Here is a 27,952-nt window from a genome sequence, read left to right as displayed (position 1 = left end):
TAAAGATTCCATACAAACATGCAGTACTAGGGCTTCGTCATCTAGCTCACACCATATGCAAAGCTAACAAGTGGGTGTGCTACAACACACTGAATTGCAATCCACCCGGACCCAGTTCCAGCCTAGCCTGGCCACCCAATTACCCAAAACTGACTAGTGTTTAAAAACATTTCTTCTCCAAATTTGCATTGCTTTTAAGAGAAAAATAACAGCAACAACTGAGGTAGCAGAGCACTCTCAATCCAGCTTGAGCGCATAGGTACCAAAAACACACAGCATGAATATAACCTTAAGTACACTTCTAATTTACTTTTGGGAGTAAGATCCCTCTAAATTCAAGGGGTGTTCTAACTCCCCGAAAATCTATTTAGGATAGCAACCCGTATTGGTGAGGCGGGGAAAGCCCAACCTTAAAATGTGTTAAGATCTTGTTTTACATCACTTTGATTTTTCCCCCTGCTAGTCCAGTCGGTTTTTGTAGTTATACCCTGTAAAAAAAAAAACAAGACGTTTTTCTCCTGCATAGATGAAAAAAGAAGGCTGCCCGCAGAAATGAAGCGTGGTGTGTGTGCGCCCACACACACACTCGCGTGTGCACACATACAGAGTGGCAGTTGAAAGGGCTCCAATTCTCACCCCTTTTTTTGTACGGAAGGAATTCTTCAGCGGTCATGTCGACCGGCAGAGTTTTTGGTTCATTAACCCTTTCAGGCTGCACAGTCCTTTCTTCCAGACGGCACAATCGGCGCTGCTCGCGGCTCTGTTCCTCAGATAAGCACAGCGTCCGTCTCCTTCCACCTCGAAGCTGCAAAGCAATAGAAAGTTGCTGGCATTTGTAAATCTCCGCAAAGGGTTTCCGCAAAGTTGCGTCTCTATTCCTTCTGTGCCCAATCGCACTTGGCAAATAAAGAATTCTATTCTATTCTATTCTATTCTATTCTATTCTATTCTACTCCATTCCATTCCACTCCACTCCACTCCACTCTATACTATTCCATTCCATTTTATCACGGTGGTCTATCAGAATTACTAAAGTAAATGATTGGATGAGTGAGTGTCCCAAAATTGTCTTTTCCAAAAGGCAACTGGATTTTCTTGGCTCCTCCCCCCCCCCCGTTTTGAAAATGTTTTGCTTCTCACCCCAGAAGCTTCCTCAGTTCTTCTTCAGAACTGTTCAGAACAGTTCTTAAGAACCGAAGATTCTTAAAAATAGGTTTGCCTATTTGCCGATGACTCTAAAGTGTGCAATAGGGTTGATATTCCTGGAGGCGTCTGTAATATGGTAAATGATTTAGCTTTACTAGATAAATGGTCTAAGCAATGGAAACTGCAGTTTAATGTTTCCAAATGTAAAATAATGCACTTGGGGAAAAGGAATCCTCAATCTGAGTATTGTATTGGCAGTTCTGTGTTGGCAAATACTTCAAAAGAAAAGGATTTAGGGGTAGTGATTTCTGACAGTCTCAAAATGGGTGAACAGTGCAGTCAGGCGGTAGGGAAAGCAAGTAGGATGCTTGGCTGCATAGCTAGAGGTATAACAAGCAGGAAGAGGGAGATTATGATCCCACTATATAGAATGCTGGTGAGACCACATTTGGAATACTGTGTTCAGTTCTGGAGACCTCACCTACAAAAAGATATTGACAAAATTGAACGGGTCCAAAGACGGGCTACAAGAATGGTGGAAGGTCTTAAGCATAAAACGTATCAGGAAAGACTTCATGAACTCAATCTGTATAGTCTGGAGGACAGAAGGAAAAGGGGGGACATGATCGAAACGTTTAAATATATTAAAGGGTTAAATAAGGTCCAGGAGGGAAGTGTTTTTAATAGGAAAGTGAACACAAGAACAAGGGGACACAATCTGAAGTTAGTTGGGGGAAAGATCAAAAGCAACATGAGAAAATATTATTTTACTGAAAGAGTAGTAGATCCTTGGAACAAACTTCCAGCAGATGTGGTAGATAAATCCACAGTAACTGAATTTAAACATGCCTGGGATAAACATATATCCATCCTAAGATAAAATACAGAAAATAGTATAAGGGCAGACTAGATGGACCATGAGGTCTTTTTCTGCCGTCAGACTTCTATGTTTCTATGTTTCTAAGAAGCTTCTGGCATGAGAAGCGAAATGTTTTCCAAGAACAAAAAAAAAATAAAACAGCGAGAACATCCATTTGTCTTTTGGAAGAGCACCTTTGGGACAGCTGTCACCTGAATGATTGAGAATCCCCATAGAGATTGAGTGAATGAATGAGTGAGTGAGTGAATGAAAGAATGGATGAATGGATGAAAGAATGGATGAACAAACAAACAAACAACAGAGTGTCCAGGGAAAAAGCATTTTGAAATTGCCTGATATTTCCCTGACATTTCCCTACAACTTGTGATCTAGTTAGGCACGGTCGTAGATGACATCATACCATCATAAGCTATGGAGAAATATCGGTCGCTGTGGAAGCAACTTGTTGCCACCATTATGCTCATTTTTGCTTGACTCTGCCAGGCAGAGCGACCCTTTTTTTTAAACATGATTCTTCCCTGACTTTAAAACATTTTAATACAGTTTGGTCCCCCCCCCCCCGATTTATTCCATCCCCCCCCCCACAAATTCCCTGATATTTCCTGAACCGCCGATTTCCCTGATAATTCCCTGATTTCCCTGTTCTCCAGGTTTGCTGGACACCCTGAAACAAACAAACAAGGCAAACACAGTTGGAACCAATCTAAATTTACATTTGTACCTTGGAAACTATTTCATTCTCTCCCTCCCTCCAGTTTATACTCCATTCCAATTCAGAGCCTTTAAGCTGTTTGTGACAGGGTTGCGTTGCAGCTACCTTCGCCACTGGTTTATATCATGACGTTTCGCGTGTGTCCCCTCGTGCGATTTCACTTCCGCGCATGCTCAGATGGTGGATTCAGCCCGAAACACAGCTGAGGAGCTGATCAACTGTGCTTTGGGCACACAAATAAAGGCCAGTATTAATCCGGGGGCTTTTTTCAAAGCACAGAATGAGGAGAAGCCATCCAAACACAGTAAAATTGGCCAAAAATTTAGAAAAAAAGATGGCGGCGAGCAGGGACCAGCACAGACAGAATCGGATCTGTGATGCCAAAATTACATCACCAGCGAGCCACTAACTATTTGGGCGATCTGGTCCAAAGCAAAAAGAACCCATCCCTTGTTTGTGATAGACCAGTTGCAGACTGAGACAATTATAGATCTCTTATAATTTCTAATCTCACATGTTTACGCTTGCTGGTTACTACTGTAGGATCTTTCCTCTCTCTCTCTTTTTTTTATAAAATATTTTTATTGATTTTTTACAATATAAGACTCACACACCATAAAACAAGTGTTTTGTGAATTGTGCCCACCACGAGACAAACATTCATACCCCACCACCAAATCGGGGTTTTTTCTTGTATAAACCATTTTAATCCAAGAGAAAAATATCTATTTACTTATTTATTTACTTATTTATTTACTTACTTATTTACTTATTTATTTACTTATTTATTTACTTATTTATTTACTTATTTATTTACTAACTCATTCATTCATTCATTCATTCATTCATTCATTCATTCATTCATTCAATTTTTATGCCGCCCTTATCCTTAGACTCAGGGCGGCTTACAACATGTTAGCAATTAAATTTGTATGCCACCCCTCTCCGTAGACTCGGGGCGGCTCACAGCAATGACAAAGAACAATGTAATTTACAAATCTAATTAATAATAATAATAATAATAATAATAATAATAATAATAATAATAATGATATTTTTGGGAGATTTCATAGAGGCGATGGTCGATGAGGTGATACTCATCCAATGGTAGAAGAACTTACAGGTTTTTGAATAGAGTCCCATCTGGCCATTTCCATCCATCTTCAGAACTTCGGTGCAGGCCAATCCAGTGGTTAAAGGGTTCTCTGACATTCATGGCGCCAATCTATTTGGGTAAAGGAAAAGGAAAACTATGGGTTTCAGAACAATTTTGGAAATTTAGTTCTGCACTCCACAGAAGGACATAAGCCTGTCTTCCATCATCACTCTTCATAGGTGTGTGTGTGTGTGTGTGTGTGTGTGTGTACATACACATAACAGAATAACAGAGATGGATGGTTTTTTGTTGGTCATCTAATCCAACACCCCCACCACCACCTTACCCAAGCAGGATGCCCTATACCAGGGGTAGGCAAAGTTGGCTCTCCTATGACTTGTGGACTTCAACTCCCAGAATTCCTGAGCCAATTATGCTAGCTCAGGAATTCTGGGAGTTGAAGTCCACATGCCATAGAAGAGACAACTTTGCCTACCCCTGCCCTTCACCATTTCTGACAAATGGCAGTCCAGTCTCCTCTTCTTAGCTTCCAGTGATCAAGCACCCACAACTTCCGAAGGCAAAGCTGTCCCACTGGTTGATTGCTTTCACTGTCAGAAAAATTCTCCTTATTTCCAGGTTGAATCTTTCCTTGTTCAGTTTCCACCCATTATTCCTTGTCTGGCCTCCAGGTGATTAGGAAAAATAGCTTGACCCTCTCCTCCTTGTGGCAGCCCTTCAAATATTAGAAGACTGCTATCATGTCTCCCCCGGTCCTTCTCTTCACTAGACTAGCCAGGTCCAGGTCCTGCAACCGTTCATCGTATGTTTTAGCCTCTAATCCCGTAATCATCTTTGTTTGCTCTTCTCTGCACTTTTTCTAGAGTCTCAATGTCTTTTTTATAGTGTGGTGACCAAACCTGGATGTAGTACTCTAGGTGTGGCCTTACTAAGAGTGGTATTAGTACAGTGGTACCTCTACTTACGGACTTAATTCCTTCTCTGACCACATTCTTAAGAAAATTTTTCCCATAGGAATCAATGTAAAAGCAAATAATGTGTGCAATTGGGGAAACCACAGGGAGGGTGGAGGCCCTGAGATTCCTAGAGAGGCCCCACGGAGGCTTCTCCCTGACTTTTCCGGCCCTGTTTCCTCCCAGGAGATTCCTAGAGAGGCCCCACGGAGGCCTCTCCCCACCTTTTCCGGACCCGTTTCCTCCCAGGAGATTTCTAGACAGGCCCCATGGAGGCTTCTCCCTGCCTTTTTCAGCCCTGTTTCCTCCCAGGAGATTTCTAGAGGGGCCCCACGGAGGCTTCTCCCCACCTTTTCCGGTTACAGTTTCGGAGGCTCGGGTTTGTAAGTGGAAAATGGTTCTTGAAAAGAGGCAAAACAATCTTGAACACATGGTTCTTATCTAGAAAAGTTCGTAAGTAGAGGCATTCTTAGGTAGAGGTACCACTGTACTTCACTTGATCTTGATTGTATTTGTCTGTTAATGCAACGTAGGATGGCATTGGGTTTTTTGGCTGCTGCCGCATACTGTTAGGTCACATTTAACTGGCTGTCCACTAAGACTCCAAGATCCAGATTTTGAGTCTATCATCTAGGGCAGGGTTGTCAAACTCCCGGCCCAAGGGCTGGATGCCTCACATGCTGGCCACGCCCACGCCCAGGTTAGCGAAGGAGGAAAAACTCCTGATATGTCACATGACGCCGCGAGTTTGACACCCCTGATCTAAGATGTTGGCTATTCCTGCCAACATGTTTCACCGCATGTTAGAAAATCTGGTATCTAGATTGCTTGAATTACACAATTTGCTTCCAGTGTACAGAGAATCAAGCTACATCTCAACACTGGAAAGAGATTTAAACCCCACAAGCATCCTGGAGATGTAGTAGCAGGTTCTTATTTCATAAAATAGCGAAAGAGTAGGCACTAGGAAGGCCCTGCCTGAGCAGATAACAATTTTGACAGATACTTCTCTTACCAGTTTCTCTAGATCTCCAAGAACAGCCAGGGTGGCCCCAAGGGAGAGACAGCGATTTTGGCTAGCGTTCCAGCTCTCTTGGGTTTCCAAAACATGGTAGCAGTTCCCTTGGGACATGTGCCAGCCCACTGGGCAACAGGAAGTGGCAGCAACAGCAGAAGGCAACTGAGGTTTAGCTTCTGTAAATACAAATTTGCGTGATTTAACAGATATATTATTTATTTAATTTATTTAAGTGGACTTGTATGCTGCCCCTGCTCCGTGGACTCAGGGCAGCTCACAACATATACCAAAATACATAACAATAGTTTATCCAATTAATATACTAAAAAGATTCTTAAAATACTAACTTTAAAACATTTATTTACATTCATTCAATAATCAAACTAATAATGTTCGTTGGACAGGGGAAGGTCTAATGTCCCCAGGCCTGACAGCAAAGATATGTTTTTAACGTCTTTCGGAAGGCAAGGAGGGTGGGGGAAGTGCAAATCTCCAGGGGCAGCTGATTCCAGGAGGCCGGGGCCCCCACAGAGAAGACTCTTCCCCTAGGTCCCGCCAGCTGACATTGTTTGGTCGACGGGACCCTAAGGAGACCAACTCTGTGGGACCACACCGATCGCTGGGATTATTATGTTAGTGACTACTTCACCTTCAACAACAACACAAGAGCACGTAATAGATACAAACTAAAGTAAATTGCTCCAAACTTGATTGCAGAAAATATGACTTCAAGCAGCAGAGTGATCAATGCCTGGAACTCACTACCTGACTCTGTTGTTTCTTCCCCCAACCCCAAAATCTTCAACCTTAAATTATCTACTGTTGACCTCTCCCGTTTTCTAAGAGGCCTGTAAGGGGCGTGCATAAGGGCACTTATGTGCCTACAGTCCACTGTCCTTCTGTCCTATTATCCTTTTTATCACTTCTCTATTATTATTATTATTATTATTATTATTATTATTATTATTAATTAGATTTGTATGCTGCCCCTCTCTGTAGACTCGGGGCGGGTCTATACTTGTTATGTTAATACAAACTATAATTCTATACTTGTTTGACAAATACAATAAATAGAATAAATAAATATTATTACCCTTTATTTAGGAACAGAGATGGGGAAAACTAGGGCCTTTTTATGACTTGTGGACTTCAACTCCCAGAATTCCTGAGCCAACATGAGACTCAGCTCCCAGAATTCCTCAGCATGGCTGGCTCAGGAATTCTGGGAGTTGAAGTCCACAACTTATGAAAGGGCCATATTTCCCCACCCAGAATGTTTCTCAACTTCGCGACTTTCTAGGTGTCTGAACTCCAGCTCCCTGAATTCCACACTCAATGTGGCCACTGATGAGAATTCTGGGAGCTAAGGATTCCACACCTGGTTGCTAAGCCTTTAGCAAAGCTGTTTTAGAAACCCAGAATATAAAAGAGACAGGTTTGATGCTCTCATTTATGTCTCCCTTAGAATGTTGACAGGCGGGGTTGCTGCTACTGCATGCTCAGGAAGCAAGATCTCGTGAGATTTGGCGTGTTTTTTTGCAGCAATTGTTGAACAGACCTAACATAAGAGTATTATTTACATTCCGGTGTAAGCAAGGACCATCACCGAGCAAAAAGACTGAAGAGGAGGAAATAAACAGATTATTATCATAGCTTATTGCAAAGTCAGCCAGATGTTTATAGAGTGCATTTGGCGTCTATTCAGTCCTTCCCAAGGACATGAGATAGGCAGCTGTGGTTTGAAGGCATTTGAAGATATTATTCTTATTGTTCCAAGTACAGCTAGCTGCAATAGAGGTTTTTGTCAACACTGATAATATTCAAGTGATGCTCGAGAGGTGTTCGGCTTCCACTCAATATTGGTACCGTATTTTGCTTTTATATTATTGTCATATAATATGTCCAAAGACAGGCTACAAGAATGGTGGAAGGTCTTAAGCATAAAACCTACCAGGAAAGACTTCATGAACTCAATCTGTATAGTCTGGAGGACAGAAGGGAAAGAGGGGGGGACATGATCGAAACATTTAAATATGTTAAAGGGTTAAATAAGGTTCAGGAGGGAAGTGTTTTTAATAGAAAAGTGAGCACAAGAACAAGGGGGCTCAATCTGAGATTAGTTGGGGGAAAGATCAGAAGCAACGTGAGAAAATATTATTTTACTGAAAGAGTAGTAGATGCTTGGAATAAACTTCCAGCAGACGTGATTGGTAAATCCACAGTAACTGAATTTAAACATGCCTGGGATAAACATCTATCCATCCTAAGATAAAATACAGGAAATAGTATAAGGGCAGACTAGATGGACCATGAGATCTTTTTCTGCCGTCAATCTTCTATGTTTGTATGTTTCTATCAGTGGAACAGCTTGCCTCCAGAAGTTGTGAATGCCCCAACACTGGAGGTTTTTAAGCAGAGGTTGGATAATCCTCTGTCTGACGTAGTGTAAGGTTTCCTGCCTAAGCAATGGGTTAGATTAGAAGACCTCCAAGGTCCCTTCCAACTCTGTTGTTGTTGTGAAGCCTGCCGACAAAGGCAAGTTTTTAAAACCTTGCAAAAGGCCAGCAGGGTGGAGGTAGTGTGGATCCCTGGAGGGAGTTGGTTCCAGAAGGATGGGGCAGCTACAGAGGAGGCTCTTCCCCTAGGCCCTGCCAGCCAGCATTGCTTAGCTGATGTAACCTTGAGAAGGCCAACTAACCAGCCACAGGGATACGTGAGAAATATTAATTAAAAGCAAGTATTTGGGGTTAGATTTTACAAAAAAGAAGGAAAGAAACGCTGCAAATCTTCATACCAGTAGCATGATTAAAGTGAATTTTAAGGGCCTCCTCCTTATTAGTGTAATTCTGGTTCAGTTTTTATTTTGAACATAGACAGTGTCTCAGCCTCCCTTTTCTGACCTCAGTTTGACACAGATGTCAGATAAGGAGGAAGGACAGATAAACGGCTGCTGGAGCCGAGCAATCTGCCTGGACAGGAATCAATAAAGCCGCCTCACATTCTTTCCTTCCCAGTTACAAAAATATTTATTTCCACTAGGATTTGCTGCAAAATAAAAATAATAATAAGAAAGGCTTTGGACCAGCTCTCTGATATTCTCCAAACTCAATGCAAAGTTCAAGGATTCATTGTTATTTCCCCGAAATAAAGAGATTGATTGCTGGGACTCTAACCATAGTTTTATTTTATTTTATTTTATTTTATTTTATTTTATTTTATTTTATTTTATTTGTTTTGTTTTGTTTTGTTTTGTTTTGTTTTGTTTTGTTTTGTTTTATTTTATTTTATTTTATTTTATTTTATTTTATTTTATTTTATTTTATTTTATTTTATTTTATTTTATTTTATTTTATTTTATTTTATTTTATTTTATTTTATTTTATTTTATTTTATTTTATTTTATTTTATTTTATTTTATTTTATTTTATTTTATTTTATTTTATTTTATTTTATTTTATTTTATTTTATTTTATTTTATTTTATTTTATTTTATTTTATTTTATTTTATTTTATTTTATTTTATTTTATTTTATTTTATTTTATTTTATTTTATTTTATTTTATTTTATTTTAATTTATTTTATTTTAATTTAATTTAATTTAATTTTATTTTATTTTACTTTATTTTATTTTATTTATTTAGTCCAATACACAATAATACACAATGAAGGTAATAGAGGACACCCTCGAGGAAATAGAATTAGACAAAGAATAGAAGAGAGAATATTGGATAAAATAATCAATGAGAAAATAGAAGAAAGATACAGTACAGGGATGGAAGAGAAGATATATGGGATATAGGAGAGACAATAGGACAGGGGTTGGAAGGCCCTCTAATGCACTTATGCACACCCTGTCTGTTGGTTTAAATAAATAAATAAAATAAATAAATAAAGATTGATTGTTGGGACTCTAACCATAGTCTGTTGGGCTTTCTGGGTGAGATTTCCACCGAAACGCAGGAAAAGCAACAACAACAACAACAACAACAACAACAACAACAACAATAATAATAATAATAATTTATTAGATTTGTATGCCTCCCCTCTCCGAAGACTTGGGGTGGCTCACAACACAATAGCAATACAAATCTAATGTTAAAAAATTGAAAAAAAAACTAATTTAAAAATACATTATAAAAACTTATCTACTACACAGCCCAACTAAATAAAAAACATAATAAACATAATAAGTTCAGCAAAAAAGGAGGGGGGAGATTAATCCTCCCACGCCGGCGACAAAGATGAGTCTTCAACATTTTATGGAAGGCGAGGAGGTTAGGGGCAGTTCGAATCTCCGGGGGGAGTTGATTCCAGAGGGCCAGGGCCGCCACAGAGATGGCTCTTCCCCTGGGTCCCGCCAGATGGCATTGTTTTGTCGATGGGACCCGGAGAAGGCCAACACTGTGGGACCTAATCAGCCGCTGGGATTCGTCTGGCAGAAGGCAGTCTCGTAGGTATTCTGGTCCGATGCCATTATTATTATTTATTAGATTTGTATGCCGCCCCTCTCCGAGGACTATAAAGCCATGTAGGGCTTTATAGGTCATTACCAACACTTTGAATTGTGACCGGAAACTGATTGGCAGCAGGCCTTTAAATCTAAGCAACTGTCTGCTTGCATTATGAGGAACATTCTCCAGAACAGGAAAGAAAGAGGGAGGAAGAACCAACATTTTAATAGACTAACTCAGAGATGGGAAACCTTTTTGGCACTGAGTGCCCAAACTAAAACGTGTGTGCACATCAGTAGTGGGTTCCTACGGAACGGTCAAGGACGCCGCACCGGTAGCAAAAGTTGAGTTGCACATGCAGCTTTGGTGCGCATGTGTGCATCCCAGTGTTGTTTTGCTTTTGCGCCTATGCAGGATGCAAAATCTTGCAAGGGGGCATGTACGTGAGAGAGATTTGGGTGATTTTTTGCTTCTTTACATGTGTGCAACCATGCGCAGAAGCAAAAACATGCAGGGCGCACGCAGGGTGCAGCAGTGCACCCAAGACACCTAAAGCTCTGTGCACAGCATGCTGGTAGTGGCGGTAGGAGCAACCCACCCCTGGTGCACATGCGTTCATTTGCATACATTGCATCACCGAAAACCCAAAGACCAGATGGTCGATGCACACATGAATGATTTTTGTCTGATTTTGTCTGGTTTTCAGGCTGGAATCAACTCCCCCCAGAGATTCGAATTGCCGCCACCCTCCCCGTCTTCCGCAAGATGTTAAAGATTCATTTATGCTGCAGGGCGTGGGGGAATTAACTCCCCCCTCTCTTCTGACTATAGCACTTGAGAATGGTATGACTGTGTCGTATTGATTGTTTTTAATATTAAGGGGGTTTAACTCATAGAAACATAGAAGACTGATGGCAGAAAAAAAACCTCATGATCCATCTAGTCTGCCCTTATACTATTTCCTGTATTTTATCTTAGGATGGATATATGTTTATCCCAGGCATGTTTAAATTCAGTTACTGTGGATTTACCAACCATGTCTGCTGGAAGTTTGTTTCAAGCATCTACTACTCTTTCAGTAAAATAATACTTTCTCATTTTGCTTTTGATCTTTCCCCCAACTAACCTCAGATTGTGTCCCCTTGTTCTTGTCTTCACTTTCCTGTTAAAAACACTTCCCTCCTGAACCTTATTTAACCCTTTAACATATTTAAATGTTTCGATCATGTCCCCCCTTTCCCTTCTGTCCTCCAGACTATACAAATTGAGTTCATCAAGTCTTTCCTGATACCTTTTATGCTTAAGACCTTCCACCATTCTTGTAGCCCGTCTTTGGACCCATTCAATTTTGTCAATATCTTTTTGTAGATGAGGTCTCCAGAACTGAACATAGTATTCCAAATGTGCTCTCACCAGTGCTCTATATAGCGGGATCACAATCTCCCTCTTCCTGCTTGTTATATCCCTAGCTATGCAGCCAAACATCCTACTTGCTTTTCCTACTGCCCGAAGTGTTTTTAATAGGAAAGTGAACACAAGAGCAAGGGGGCACAATCTGAAGTTAGTTGGGGAAAAGATCAGAAGCAACATGAGAAAATATTATTTTACTGAAAAAGTAGTACATGCTTGGAACAAACTTCCTGCAGACGTGGTTGGTCAATCCACAGTAACTGAATTTAAACATGCCTGGGATAAACATATATCCATCCTAAGATAAAATACAGGAAATAATATAAAGGCAGACTAGATGGACCATGAGGTCTTTTTCTGCCATCAATCTTCTATGTTTCTATGTTTCCATGAATTAAACCCCCTTAATATTAAAAACAATCAATACAACACATTCATGCTCGCACCAGAAACAAGAAGACCAGGTGGCCAGTGTGTGTTCATGCGCACTGGCCAGCTGCTCTTCAGGTTTCTGGCACTCTGGCATGCATAAAGACCAGCTGGCCATCACACACGCATGCACCAGAATCCCAAGGACCAGGTGGACGGCATGCATGTGCTCGCCAAAAATCAGAAGAGCACATGTGCCACAGGTTCACCATCACCGCCATAGGATTTAAACCGAAGACATGGCCAACTTGAACATTGGGGTCCCCTTCTCAAACTTATCCTGGATCCTTTTTAAGGTGGGGGATCCAGGACTGGGATATTTTCTTGAAAAGGTCCTCAACTTAATGGCCGCTAAGTTGAGGACAAGCTGTATTAAGTCATTCTAAAAACAAAAATAATGAAATTTTGATAGGTTGATATGGAACACGAATGTGTCACTCACTTGTAAAAACGAAGATGGTGGTTACCAAACCCACAATCTGCATGATAAATATTATGAGGATAATCCAGGTAATTGAGTTTTTGACTCTTGCGTTGGGTTGGATGCCTACAAAGGAAAAAGAGCACGGGTCATTGTTGCAGAGGTCATGTGTCATTATCAGTGTTCCCTCTAATTTTGGGGGGTGGGTGGGCGGAAAAGTATAGTGTCTGAGCGGCAGTCCCTTTGGGACTGGGCGGCACAGAAATAATAAACAAACAAACAAACAAACAAACAAACAAACAAATAAAAAACCCACCCTGTTTTGCCTCAGAGAATTTCAAAATAAAATACCGTACTGTGTGTCTATAACAGTGAGCTCATAATAGGGCAACTCTATCAATATCAAAATGCCACTTAAATAGTTGAGCTAGTTTCAAACTAGATTTTGATTTTCTTTCTCTCTTCCTTACTCCCATTCTTTTTCTTTCTCTTTTCCTTCCTCTCTTTTTTCTATCTGTTTCTCTCTCTTCCTCTCTTCCTCTCTCTCTCCTTCCCTCTCACTCTTTCCCTCTCGGCTTCTGGGCAGGTTTGGAAAACTCTGAGTTGATGATGATTTTTAAGTGAGCGATTGCTCACTGCTCAGCTTAGAGGGAACTATGGTCATTATAATTTATTTTTATTGCCATTTCTAAAAAGACCTTTCTTCCCAGAAAGATTAGAAATTGTTTAGTGGATCCTGTACTATCTTGGCAACTGATAACACCGGGTTTCATGGCCCCGTCAAAGCACCCATTATTGCAATTAAACATTGGCATGATCACAAAAGGTGCCAAGGTTTTTTTTCCCCGTTCCTCCCTTTTTCTCTAATGTTTTTGACATCCTGTTGAAGAAACAGTTCTCAAACGTTAATTAATCCAACCTGAGTTTTTTTTAATAAATAGGTTCTTCGATGTGAGCTTTTGAACTGTAACTCTACTAATTATTTCAGCCAGTCGTCCTTGAGATCCAGACCAAAGCTGTAACTTCAAAGAAGCAGATAAGTAAACAGAGGCTTCTGAATCACTGGGGAGCTTGCTGTACTCCAGATGTGGCTAAAGTAAGATTCTCAGCATGTACCACGCCATGGGGGAAAGATCAAAAGCAACATGAGAAAATATTATTTTACTGAAAGAGTAGTAGATGCTTGGAACAAACTTCCAGCAGACATGGTAGATAAATCCACAGTAACTGAATTTAAACATGCCTGGGATAAACATATATCCATCCTAAGATAAAATACAGAAAATAGTATAAGGGCAGACGAGATGGATCATGAGGTCTTTTTCTGCCGTCAGTCTTCTATGTTTCTAAGTTTCTATGGCCTGGCTATCTGTGGTTTGCTATTTACCGCCACTACCAGTATGATGCACAGCTCTGTATAGATGTGATTGAGTAGACTGGCTGTTTTTTATACAATGGGATTTTAGTTACTGTTCTTTAACTATTAGATTTGTATACATATTGTTTGTATTGCATGTTGTGAGCCGCTCCGGGTCCATGGAGAGGGGCGGCATACAAGTCTAATAAATTGAGTTGAATTGAATTCAATTGCATGTGTGTGCGCCCCAGTGAGATTTTGCTTCTGCGCCTGTGCAGGAAGTAAAACCTTCTGAGAGGACACACGTGTGCAAGAGAAATTTCGGTGATCTTTTTGCTTCCGTGCTTTCATAAAAATAACAATGTTTATTTTTACGTGAAAGGACTGCCCTTTGCTTGCAGCGCCACTGCGGCGTCCCTTTTTGTAAAAATAACAATGTTTATTTTTACTTGAAGACCTCCCTTTGAAGGAGGTGGGGAATCCCTCCCACGAAGAGATTCCGGGGGTGGAGCCTTGACGTCACTGGCAGGTTGCTAAGGACGCCAAGGTGATCACTTCCTGGTTTCCATGGAATACAGGAAGTGATCACCTTGGCATCCTTAGCAACCTGCCAGTATACATGACGTCAAAGTTCCGCCCCCAGAATCTCCTGGTGGGATTCCCCGTTCGGGTTTAGGTTCGGATTCGGTTCAGGTTCAGCCGAATTTTGCCTAAAGTTCGTCCGAACTTGCCGAACCCGAACACCGTTGGGTTCGCCCATCACTATTCGCTGTCACTGGCCTGGAACCTCCCAGGATCCAAACAGGGAAATTGTCTCTCTGCAATTTCAGAGGAACATCCCATAATGCCAAGTGCCCTTTACCTGCTTCCTTTTTTTCTTCCGAGATGAAGTCCACGCACTGCTCAAGAGCGGCATCCTTATTACCTTTGTTGTCATCTTCAATCCCATCGGTTGCTCCTCCTTGGGAAAAAAAAGGTAAACCACAATTAGATACCTACTGAGGTGGGATTATTTTATTAAAGGTTTTTAGATAAAAGAAATTTATACCGATTAGGCGGATTGATAACGGATTACTATATTTCCATTAAGAACTGAATAAGGGTTTATTAAACCGAAGGTGTTGATATGCAATGATAGAAAATGAGTGGATTTAATTGATATAATTTGGTTTCCTTTCTTTCCTTGGGAATGATATGGTTATGGTAATATCTTGTAAGATTTGAATGATAAAGTATGGATAATTAATATTTAAGATTAAATAACTTTTCTTTTTGAAGGGCAATTAGTATATGATAAGGGCAAAGAAATTTTTAAGAGGTAAATAAGGATGTACGACAGTTGAAAATAATCACTTTAGCCTAAATGTAATAAAATTTGAAAGAAAAGTGAAAGCAAAGAGATGGGATGTAATAGCAAATAGCATTATAAGTTTATATAATTATATTGGAAAAAGTTTATATGAAAGTTTTCCAGGTGATAAAAGGAGGGAACATATTGTAGTTGTTATACTGAATATAAATGTAAATTCATTGTATTTTATTATTTATTTAATTAATTTATTTATTTATTCGATTTGTATGCCGTCCCTCTCCCAAGACTCGGGGCGGCTCACAACATGTAACAACAAATCATAAATAATCCAACAGTTTTTAAAATGTTTAAAGATTTAAAAAACCCCATATACTAACAGACATACACACACGCATACCATATATAAATTAAACATGCCCAGGGGGAGATGTTTCAATTCCCCCATGCCTGACGACAAAGGTGGGTTTTAAGGAGTTTACGGAAGGCAGGAAGAGTAGGGGCAATCCTAATCTCCGGGGGGAGTTGGTTCCATAGGGCCAGTGCCGCCACAGAGAAGGCTCTTCCCCTGGGGCCCGCCAACCGACATTGTTTAGTTGACGGGACCCGGAGAAGGCCCACTCTGTGGGACCTAATCGGTCGCTGGGATATTGAAGATTGAAGGTATAGTTTTCCCTCGATTTCCGCGGGGGATGCGTTCCGAGACCGCCCACGAAAGTCAAATTTCCACGAAATAGAGATGCGGAAGTAAATACATCATTTTTGGCTATTAACAGTATCACAAGCCATCCCTTAACACTTTAAAACCCTAAATTACCACTTCCCATTCCCTTAACAACCATTTACTCACCATTATTACTGGTACTCACCATTGAATAAGACACTTAGTGATCCTGATATTTATAAACATAATAATTTATTAACAATAATTATTTTTTTTGTTATTTATTTGCAAAAATTATTAGTTTGGCGATGACAATATGATGTCATCGGGTGAGAAAAAACGTGGTATAGGAAAAAAACCGCGAAGTATTTTTTAATTAATATTTTTTGAAAAACCGTGGTATAGGCTATTCGCGAAGTTCGAACCCGCGAAAATGGAGGGAACACTGTATGTGATATTGCACTATTTAAAAGTGGAGAAAAAAAACACTTTATACCCCCCCCCCCCCAAATAGATACCTACTCTACCAGAGACAACAGAAAGCTTCTTTTCTCTTGACCGGGGTGTCAAACTCAATTTCATTGAGGGCTACAATCAGGGCTGTGGTTGACCGGGGGGGGCGGGGGCAGTTGGGCGTGGCCAACTGGGTGGGCGTGGCCATCTTGACGCCAGTCCCCAATCTGCTGGTATGATTCCTCTTTGCATTGGGTAGATCGAGCTGAAGCTACGCTGGCCCGATGCTTCCTTTTCACATTGGGTAGACATGGGCCGGCCCCTTACATTTTATAGGACAACCCTGTGGGCAGGATCCAGGGGCGGATTGCTATTACTGCCACTACCATCTTGCATGTGTGCAAACTATGCACACGCATCCCCAGCATGTTTTTTGCTTGTGCACATGCGCAGGAAGCAAAAATGCTCAGAAATTTCATGAGGGGATGCCCACACGGATGAGATTTCGGTGATTTTTGGCTTCCGTGCACGTGTGGAAGCAAAACACCATCGAAATCTCATGGGAGCTTGCATCCCCTCGCGAGATTTTGCTTCTGGGCATGCACGCAAAGTAAAAAAATGTGAACAATTGAAGAAAAAAGATGGCGGCGCCTGTAGGACTGCCACCAGAGCGGAGCATGCAAATTGCGCAATCTGGCGGCAGCTACTGGTGTGAGTCATCTCCCACACCAGTAACAACCCACCACTGGTGAGATCCAACCACTTCATGGGCCGGAAATGGCCCATGGGCAGTGTTCCCTCTATTTATTTTCCGGTGTGGGTGGAAAAGTATAGTGTCTGAGCGGCAGTCCCTTTGGGACTGGGCGGCATAGAAGTCTAAATAAATAAATGAATGAATGAATGAATGAATGAATGATAAATAAATAAATAAATAAATAAATAATGGGGCACGCTATTACGCATGCATGAGTTCTGACATCCATAATTCGCTCCCCCTCCTTTCTCTTTCTCTTTCTCTCTCCTCGTTCCTCTCTCATCTCTTTCCTTTCTCTCCCTTCTTTCTTTTTCCTTTCTCTCCCTTCCTCTTTCTTTCTATCCTTTCTATCTCTCACTCTTTCTTTCTCTCCCTCCTTCATTCCCTCTTTCTCTCCCTCCCTCCCTTTCTCTCTTTCCTTTCTCTCCCTCCCTCTTTCTCTCTATCCTTTCTATCACTCACTCTTTCTTCACCCCCACGGACGGACATTGTCGGTCCATCAGATCCACCCTCCCACAGATGGACATCGGGCTGGCGGGGCTGGTGGATCTGCCCTCACCCCCATGGACGGATATTGTCAGCCCAGCGGATCCGTCCTTCCCCACCCCCACGGATGGACATTGGGCTAGCGGTGGTCCGTCGGATCCGCAACCCCGCCCCCATAGTAAGGAGAAAGGGTTAAAGGGCCGGGAAGGAAAGCGGGCCTGCAATTGGCCCCTTTCTTTCCCACCTTTCCATCTTTACTGTGCACTGTAGTGTAGGAATTTAAAATCTCAGCACAGTTTGCCAATTCTAGTGCAGAGATTGGTCCTCTGCGCTAGAATTGCAATCTTCTGGGCTGAGATTTTAAATCTCCTGTGCTACAGCGCACAACTCAGCTTAGAGGGAACACTGCCCACGGGCCTTGTGTTTGACACCCTGCTCTTGTCTTGACCCTTGCAAATTCTATTGCAGCGACATAGGTAAGCAGGGAGAGCTTAACTCGGAGGTAGGGACAGTCTTCAACTCACAAGTTCATTTAGTGACTGAAGTTACAAACAAACAAACAAGCAGAGGTTAATCTTGCTTCCAAATGCACATCACCAAGCAAAGCTGTTGGTGGCTCAGAAGTAGAACTTTTTTGGTCTAATTTTGGCACAGTAGTTAGAATGCAGTACAGCAAGCTATTTCTGCTGATTGCTGCCTTCAATTTGGCAGTTCGAATCTTGCCAGGCTCAAGGTTGACTCAGGTGGGTAAAATGGGAACCAAGATTGTTGGGGGCAATAGGCTGACCCTGTAAACTGCTTAGAGAGGGCTGTAAAAGCACTGTGAAGTAGTATATAAGTCTAAGTAAGCGTCCCTGAGTCTTCGGAGGCGGGGTGGCATACAAATTTAATAAATTAAATAAAATTAATTAAAGTATGCTATGGCTAATGGGATCTGATGAGGGAAGGAGAGAAACCCTTTTTTAAGTGCCTCTTGCTGATTGGCAGCAGACACGGTTCTACCATTAGACAGAATTAGCATTGGAGGGAGAGGGACCTCAATTTGGGAATTTCTCTTGTGGACCCCGATTGTTGGGGGCAATAAGGTGACTCAGTAAACCACTTAGAGAGGGATGTAAAACACTGTGAAGCGATATATAAGTCCAAGTGCTATTCCTATTAGCTCCGTTTAAAAAACAAAACAAAACTAGGGCCCTTTGAAACCCCGAGAATCGGAATCTTGTGTGTATAAATCTGTTTTTTAAAAACGAGATCATCAAATCTTCCGGTTTTATTACAAGATTTAATCCAGGCTTCCTTCTATTTCTTTGGCGGGCCAGTCAAGCAAACAACCATCCTATTTATAAATATTTGGCTAGTGACCATTCATAGTTAGAGTAGCACTAGAAAACGTGACTTCACAAATGTTTTTCACCCTTACCTTTTTCTATGAAGTCTGTTGTGTTGGAAAATTCTACAATGGCAACTTCAGCTGGCTGGGATTTTGGAAAACCTTCTTTACCCCTGGGGAGAGAGAGGAAATTCATGATATAAAGCAGGGTTCTCCAACCTTGGTGACTTTATGACTTGTGGATTTCAACTCCCAGAATTCCTCGGCCAGCGCACGCTATTGCTATTGCTGTTGCTGTTGCTGTTGCTATTGCTATTGCTATTGCTATTGCTATTGCTATTGCTGGGCGGCTTATAATAAAAAAAACTATTGCTATTGCTATTGCTATTGATGGGCGCCTTATAATAAAAAACTATTGCTATTGCCATTGCCATTGCCATTGCTATTGCTTTTGCTATTGCTGGGCGGCTTATAATAAGAAACTATTGCTATTGCTATTGATGGGTGCCTTATAATAAAAAAAACTATTGCTATTGCTATTGATGGGCGCCTTATAATAAAAAAACCTATTGCTATTGCTATTGCTATTGATGGGCGCCTTATAATAAAAAACTATTGCTATTGCCATTGCCATTGCCATTGCTATTGCTTTTGCTATTGCTGGGTGGCTTATAATAAGAAACTATTGCTATTGCTATTGATGGGCGCCTTATAATAAAAAAAACTATTGCTATTGCTATTGATGGGCGGCTTATAATAAAAAACTATTGCTATTGCCATTGCCATTGCCATTGCCATTGCTATTGCTTTTGCTATTGCTGGGCGGCTTATAATAAGAAACTATTGCTATTGCTATTGATGGGCGCCTTCTAATAAAAAAACCTATTGCTATTGCTATTGCTATTGATGGGCGCCTTATAATAAAAAACTATTGCTATTGCCATTGCCATTGCCATTGCTATTGCTTTTGCTATTGCTGGGTGGCTTATAATAAGAAACTATTGCTATTGCTATTGATGGGCGCCTTATAATAAAAAAAACTATTGCTATTGCTATTGATGGGCGGCTTATAATAAAAAAAACTATTGCTATTGCTATTGCTATTGATGGGCGCCTTATAATAAAAAACTATTGCTATTGCCATTGCTATTGCTTTTGCTATTGCTGGGCGGCTTATAATAAGAAACTATTGCTATTGCTATTGATGGGCGCCTTATAATAAAAAAAACTATTGCTATTGCTATTGCTATTGCTATTCGTATTGCTATTGCTATTGCTACTGCTATTCCTAACCCGGACTTCTGGTACTAAGCAGATCTGGCTTCTCAGGTCAGAGGCAGTTGGCCTAGAAATCTCAGAGGCTGGGAACTCTTAGCTCTAGAGATGGATGCGAAGTGACACTATAGTTATAGTTTATTAGATTTGTATGCCACCCCTCTCCGAAGACTCGGGGTGGCTCACAACATAACAGTCATATAATACATTACAAATCCAACAGTAGAAAATTAAATCAATTTAAAAAACATTAATAACATAGTAAAATCCCTAACTATACAATCATACACATTCAATCTAATAAAAGAGGCAGGCTGGTTTTGTTGGACCTGGAATGAGGTAACATCTTCTATGAGCTGCCATTGGATGGAACCAATGAGATACATCCATTTCAGGGGCGGATTGCTATTACCGCTGTTACTGGTGAGTTGTGCATGCAGCTTCAGTTGTCTTGCTTGCTCACGTGTGTGCTATACATGTGCGTCCCCAGCTTTTTTTTGCTTCTGCACATGTGCAGGAAGAAAAAATGTGCCAAAATCTTGCGAGGGGTGCCGTGCGCGCTTGAAAGATTTCAGCTATTTTTTTGCTTCCGCGCATGTGTGGAAGCAAAAAAAAAATCGCTGAAATCTCTCTTGCACAAGTCCCCTTGCAAGATTTTGCTTCTGCATGTGCTCACAGAGCAAAAAATACAAAAAAATTGAAGGAAAAAAAGATGGCGGTGCCCGTAGGACTGGCACTGGAGCGGTTGCAGGCAGATTGCGCAATCTGGCAGCCGCTACTGGTGCACAGTTGCCTACTGATCCATTTGCTGCAGGGAGGGGTGGGATTCAAAAATTTTAGCAACCGGTTCTCTGTCCACTTGCTGGGTGGGCGTGGCCTATTTGGCCTCCTATACCATGGGGAGATGTATTCTCTCCCCAAATTCCAGAGCAGTGATGGGCTCCTACGGGTACAGTCTGGTATGTAGAAATGGTAGAAAAAAATTGAATTTTTTTCTTTTTTTCCCCTTCTGGGCTCTGGGAATGTTTTTCCTATCTCATTAAATGAGAATAAATGCATATAATTTTAGAAGAGCTGTGCGCGCGCGTGTGTGTGTACATACACATACAGTTTATATAGTAGAAAATGTATATTTTTGTGTGCCTGTGTGTAATATCCCAGCGACCGATTAGGTCCCACAGAGTGGGCCTTCTCCGGATCCCATCAACTAAACATTGTCGTTTGGCGGGACCCAGAGGAAGAGCCTTCTCTGTGGCATCCCCGGCCCTCTGGAACCAACTCCCACCTGAGATCAGAATTGCCCCCACCCTCCTTGCCTTTCGTAAGCTCCTTAAAACCCACCTCTGCTGTCAGGCATGGGGGAACTGAGATATTCTTTCCCCCTGGGCCTCTACAGTTTATGCATGGTATGTCTGTATGTATGTCTGGTTTTTATAATAAGGGTTTTTTAGTTGTTTTATTATTGGATTGCTACATGCGGTTTTTATCACTGTTGTTAGCCGCCCCGAGTCCACGGAGAGGGGCGGCATATAAATCCAATAAACAAACAAATAAATAAATATGTATGTACACATATTGCATATACTGTATACATAGAATTAAATAGTATATTTTGGTTGTTGAGTAATAGTAAATAGAGAAGGAAATGGTATCTCTTTGAAGCGAGGAGAGGCCAGGCACCCTAACCCAAACCCTTGACATGAGTGATGTCAAGTTGGCCACTTTTAATCCAGTCACATGATCTTTAAGCCCCCCCCCCCGGTTACATGATCGTCAAGCCACTCCCACCTGGTCACATGGCTAGCAAGCCACACTCACAAAATAAACCACGCTCAATTTTTTTTTGCAGCCCTTCACTGCCCCAGACGCTTTCCTCGAGTCTCCAGGAGAGCCAAAACAACCTCCCCCAGGTTCCGGAAGTCCTCCGAAGGCCGGAAACAGGCCACTTTCCAGACTTCCGGAACTTTCAGAAGGCCTGTTTATCTTTCAAATCAGTCTAGAACATAGAAGATTGATGGCAGAGAAACACCTCATGGTCCATCTAGTCTGCCCTTATACTATTTCCTGTATTTTATCTTAGGGTGGATATATGTTTATCCCAGGCATGTTTAAATTCAGTTCCTGTGGATTTACCAACATGTCTGCTGGGAGTTTGTTCCAAGCATCTACTACTCTTTCAGTAAAATAATAAACCTGGCATCCAAAATGTAGATGCTCCTGGGAGGAGAGGGGCAGAGGGGCAGGGCAGGGCCATCCAGTCCTTGCAACTACCAGTTCTGCAAACCAGATGTAAAATTAGCATCTGGTTCGTCCGAACCGGTCCAAACCGGCTGAATCCCACTCCTGGTGCAGGCCTAGATTCCACAACCTCAAAGGGTAAAGCGAAATGCGAGGCATACAAGTCAAACAAATATATTGGTCCATCAGCAGGAAGACACTTACCCATTCAAGACATTTCCAGTAGCCTAGACAAAAAAAAAAGGAGGTGAAATATTATGAGATGCTTTGAATTTTTCCTTTGTAAAAAGCCAATAAGAGGCAATTGTCACCTTATTAATAGATACATTGGCCAGTTTGGTCTAGATTCTAGTGGCTAAGGCAGTGATGGCAAACCTTTTTTTTTTTGCTCAGGTGTCGAAAGGGCACATGTCTGTGCCCACACCCATCATGCAATGTCCTCCTTTGCACACCTCCCTCATGCTGCACACCCCCTGCACATGTGTGCAGGCCTCACTGAAGCCTCTGGACTTCCGGTAGGCCCATTGGACTGTTTTTCGCCCTCCCCAGGCCTCAGGAGACTTTCCTGAAGCTTGGGTAGGATGAAAAATGACGCAATGGGCCTTCCAGAAGTTTGTTTCTGAACTTCCAGTAGGCAGGTTGTATCCATTTTTTGCCATCCACGGGCTCTGGAGGCTTTCCTGAAGCCTGGGAAAGGTGAAAACAGCCTCCCCCCTCCCTCAAGAAGGCTGAAAATCATGCACGCTGGAGCTGACATCGGGCAATGCCTCGCATGCCCTCAGATTATTATTATTATTATTATTTATTTATTTATTATTTATTAATCAGATTTGTATGCCGCCCCTCTCCGCAGACTTGGGGCAGCTCACAGCAACAACAATACAATGTAAACAAATCTAATATTTAAGTTAATTTAAAAAAAACTTAGTTGAGAAACCAATCATACATACTAGCATACCATGCATAAATTTTATAAGCCTAGGGGGAGGGGAAATGTCAATTCCCCCATGCCTGATGACAGAGGTGGGTTTTAAGGAGCTTACGAAAGGCTAGGAGGATGGGGGCAACTCTGATATCTGGGGGGAGTTGGTTCCAAAGGGTCGGGGCCGACACAGGGAAGGCTCTTCCCCTGGGTCCCGCCAAACGATATTGTTTAGTTGACGGGACCTGGAGAAGGCCAACTCTGTGGGACCTAACTGGTCGCTGGGACTCGTGCGCCAGAATTATTATTATTATTATTATTATTATTATTATTATTATTATTATTATTATTTATTAGATTTGTATGCCGCCCCTCTCCGTAGTCTCAGGGCGGCTAACAACAATAATGAAACAACATATAACAAATCTAATATTTAAAATAATTAAAAGACCCTTATTTAAAAAACTGAACATACACACAAACACACCATGCATAAGTGCTGTACTGCAGGCCACTGAAGCTGACTGTAGATCTGAAGGTCAGCAGTTCAAATCTCATCACCGGCTCAAGGTTGACTCAGCCTTCCATCCTTCCGAGGTGGGTAAAACGAGGACCCAGATTGTGGGGGCAATATGCTGGCTCTGTTAAGAAGTGCTATTGCTAACATGTTGTAAGCCGCCCTGAGTCTAAGGAGAAGGGCGGCATAAAAATTGAATGAATGAATGAATGAATGAATGAATGAATGAATAAATAAAATTGTATAGGCCTAGGGGGAAGGGAATATCTCAATTCCCCCATGCCTGATATGGCTCCGTATGCAATCTGTGGCACATATGCATTAGGTTCACCATCTCAGAGCTAAAGCATCAGGGCTAGTCTTGCTTTAAGCATGAAAAAAAACAGTTGGGTGATTTTTGGCTACCCGCTCACTCTCTCAGCCCAGCCCGCTTCACAGAGGTGTTGTTGTGGGGTAAATAGAAGGAATGTTAGGTATGTTCTCCACCTTGAGTTACTTATAAAATTAATAAAGGTAGGATAGAAATAAAATATATATATATATAAATTTAATTTTTTTAACCCTGGACTTTGGATACAGCTTGATACGATACTGTACCACATTATCATTATGTTAATGTTTAACAACAACAACAATAACAACAACAACAACAACAACAACAACAGAGTTGGAAGGGACCTTGGAGGTCTTCTAGTCCAACCCCCTGATTAGGCAGGAAACCCTACACTACTTCAGAAAGATGGTTATCCAACATCTGCTTAAAAACCAACAGTGTTGGGGCATTCACAACTTCTGGAGACAAGCTGTTCCACTGATTAATTGTTCTGACTGTCAGGAAATTTCTCCTTAGTTTTAAGTTATTTCTCTCCTTGTTTAGTTTCCACCCATTGTTTCTTGTTCTACCCTCAGTTGCTTTGGAGAATAGGTTGACTCCTTCTTCTTTGTGGCAATCCCTGAGATACTGGAAGACTGCTATAATGTCTCCCCTGGTCCTTTTTTTCATTAAAAGTTATTTGTTTGTTTGTAAAATTTATATGGCGCCCAACTCCACTTTGACTCTGGGCGGCTTACAATAAAAAACAGTTAATAGACAGTTTAAAAATACATTAATAGCCCTTATCTGCACTTCTATAACTGTCTGGTTTGGTGCTGCAACCCAACAGGACCAACACAGTCTTCAGAGGATAATCAGAACTGCAGAAAAAACAATTGCTGCCAATCTGCCTTCCATTGAGGACCTGTATACTGCACGAGTCAAAAAGAGGGAGGAGAAAATATTTACTGACCCTTCGCAACCTGGACACAAACTGTTTCAGCTCCTATCCTCAAAACGTTCCTACAGAGCACTGCACACCAAGACAACTAGACACAAGAACAGTTTTTCCCCGAACGCCATCACTCTACTAAACAAATAATTCCCTCAACACTGTCAGACTTTTTACTAAATCTGCACTTCTATTTCTACTAGTTTTTCTCATCATACCTATCATCCTTTTCCTCCCATTTAGGACTGTATGACTGTAACTTGTTGCTTGTATCCTAAGATTTTTATTAATATTGATTGTTTCTTCATTGCTTATTTGACCCCCATGGCAATCATTAAGTGTTGTACCTCATGATTCTTGACAAATGTATCTTTTTCTTTTATGTACACTGAGAGCATATGCACCAAGACAAATTCCTTGTGTGTCCAATCACACTTGGCCAATAAAAATTCTATTCTATTCTATTAATAAAACCATACATATCTCTCAATCACTCATGGCCAAATCAAGATAATAACCTAACATGTTAGTTATGTTATGTTATGTTATGTTATGCTATGCTATGCTATGCTATGCTATGCTATGCTATGTTATGTTATGTTATGCTATGTTATGTTATGATATGCTTTTGTTACAGCATGGCATTGTATTGTATCCATATTTGGGGGGAGAATAACTTTGGTGCAAAATTTCTTTGGCACAGAAAATTTAAACTCCCTCATTCCCCATGCTAATTTTAAATCAAATATTTCTGCAGTTGCTGTGTCTGGAAGATAATTCCTTTGATCTTTTGACAATTTGATATCCGCATTTCCTATTTTTCAGTCTCAGATGAGGGTGATATCTTAACAGCCAGGAGAAAAAAAATAATGACAGTTACCCACCACGGATATGTATCGTACTTTTGCTGCAGCAAATATTTTTAATCAGAGTCAGTTTGCTCTGACAAATAATAAACAAAGCAAGTGAAAATGAACTGACTCATGGCTAGACTACTCTAATCAGTGTCGTGTGGAGCTGCCCTTGGAGATTGTTTGGAGGCTGGTGCAGCTGAGAGGTTTTTTTTTAACTAATTGGCAGAAGGTTTCAAGAAGGAGGATTTTATCCTGGAGTATTTAAGGGCTGACTCCCTATTGTCTTCATACATTGTTTTGGGGATTACACCAGCTTACCTGATTTTCTGGTTGATTCCTGGATATGACAGTGTGCCCTGCATGATCCCAGGATTTTTTGCAGAGTGAACAAAGGGCAATTTGATCCTGTAAACAGAAAAGACTTAAGTCTTCTTTATGTATCATGCACACATTTTGAGTTGGCCAATTTGTTTCATCTACAGTTGCCAGTCTGATGACTTCTTTCATTTTCCCCAGAAGTTCTGTGGACCCCCTGCTTGTTTATCAATGAATCTCCTTTTACAACTTGAACAAATCGCTTTATCTTTTATTTCTTCCTCCAAGGATTGGCTGGTGCATGTTTGAGAAGATGGAGTGGTCAGGTGTTGGCAGTTGGTCAAAGCGATCAAACGGTCTGTTTTCTCCTGTAGAATGGCTTGAAGGTGTGATCCTATCTCCTGGTTCCCTAAGGAAGAAAACAGCAGAAATGTTACAATGCGTTTATAACTTGTAAAATTGGAATGTTTGTAGCTTAGGCCTCTTTTTTGTGTTCTTTCTAACGTGGTGTGAGTTACTATGGCAACCTTGGGACCCATGGACTCCCAGAATTCCTGAGCCCAGCCTGGCTGCTCAGAAATTGTGGGAGTTGAAGTCCACACAGGTTGTAAATTTGTCACACTTGTTCATTCCTGTTCTAATGTCAGATTTATAGATCTAACCAACAGATCTTTTTTCTTCTTCTCAGAAGCCATCTGGAGTGATTTCTGCTGGCTAGGGTAACAATCACACATTAAATAATTATTTCTTTGTGTATCTTCTGCATCCAAAGCGGAACAATTAGATACTATAATAGTTACTATAATAGTATGTACGTAAGTATGTATGTAAGTATGTATGTATGTATGTACATACGTATGTGTATGTGTGTATGTGTATATGTATATGTATATGTATATGCATATGTATATACTGCTCCAAAAAATAAAGGGAACACTCAAATAACACATCCTAGATCTGAATGAATGAAATATTCTCATTGAATACTTTGTTCTGTACAAAATTGAATGTGCACAACAGGACGTGAAATTGATTGTTAATAAGTGTTGCTTCCTACGTGGCCAGTTTGATTTCACAGAAGTTTGATATATTTGGAGTTATATTGTGTTGTTTAGTGTTCCCTTAATTTTTTTTAGCACTATAGAGCACTGCACACCAAGACAAATAGACACAAGAACAGTTTTTCTCTGAACGCCATCACTCTGCTAAACAAATAATTCCCTCACCACTGTCAAACTATTCACTAAGGTTGCATTACTATTAGTCTTCTCATCATTCCTATCACCCATCTCCTCCCACATATGCCTGTAACTTTTTGCTTGTATCCTTATGATTTATGTTAATATTGATTGTTTCTGATTGCGTATCTGTACCCTTTGACAATAATTTAGTATTGTACCTCATGTTTCTTGACAAACATACAGATATTTTTTTCTTTTATGTACACAGAGCATATGCACCAAAGACAAATTCTTATGTGCCCAATCATATTGGGCCAATAAAGAATTCTATTCTATTCTATTCTATTCTATTCTATTCCATTCCATTCCATTCCTTTCCATTCCTTTCCATTCCATATAATCCACAATAAAAACTACATTATCTTACCCGTATAGTCAATGATCTGAGATGAACGTTATAGTTCCAGTGTTAGTCGTGTGCACGCATGCATATG

At 40.9% G+C, this 27,952-nt stretch overlaps 1 protein-coding gene across 1 annotated transcript; it reads right to left on the bottom strand.

Annotated features, from left to right (window-relative positions):
- Positions 1 to 5: 5 nt before the first annotated feature.
- On the bottom strand, positions 6 to 27,952 carry LOC139160203 (C-type lectin domain family 2 member E-like). Its single transcript, XM_070737836.1, has 9 exons — positions 27,886 to 27,952; positions 26,281 to 26,686; positions 22,609 to 22,631; positions 18,982 to 19,064; positions 14,758 to 14,856; positions 12,560 to 12,664; positions 5,824 to 6,002; positions 3,860 to 3,963; positions 6 to 805 (listed from the first exon to the last, which is right to left on the bottom strand). The coding sequence occupies exons 2-9, from the start codon at positions 26,467 to 26,469 to the stop codon at positions 670 to 672; spliced, it is 918 nt and encodes a 305-aa protein (XP_070593937.1). The 5' UTR covers positions 26,470 to 26,686; positions 27,886 to 27,952; the 3' UTR covers positions 6 to 669.

This window comes from Erythrolamprus reginae, chromosome 2, assembly GCF_031021105.1.
Source record: "Erythrolamprus reginae isolate rEryReg1 chromosome 2, rEryReg1.hap1, whole genome shotgun sequence".
Lineage (NCBI taxonomy): Eukaryota > Metazoa > Chordata > Lepidosauria > Squamata > Dipsadidae > Erythrolamprus > Erythrolamprus reginae.
This window is presented reverse-complemented; position numbering and strand designations above follow the sequence as displayed.

Bases quoted from the DNA above. Each gene is read 5' to 3' on its own strand.
- LOC139160203 (XM_070737836.1), bottom strand. From the start codon at position 26,469: ATGAAAGAAGTCATCAGACTGGCAACTGTAGATGAAACAAATTGGCCA. The intron at 6,003-12,559 runs GTGAGTGACACA...TTGTATTTACAG, and splicing joins CACCATCTTCGTTTTTACAA to AAGCTAAACCTCAGTTGCCT. The intron at 3,964-5,823 runs GTAAGAGAAGTA...TTACCCAAATAG, and splicing joins TTGGAGATCTAGAGAAACTG to ATTGGCGCCATGAATGTCAG.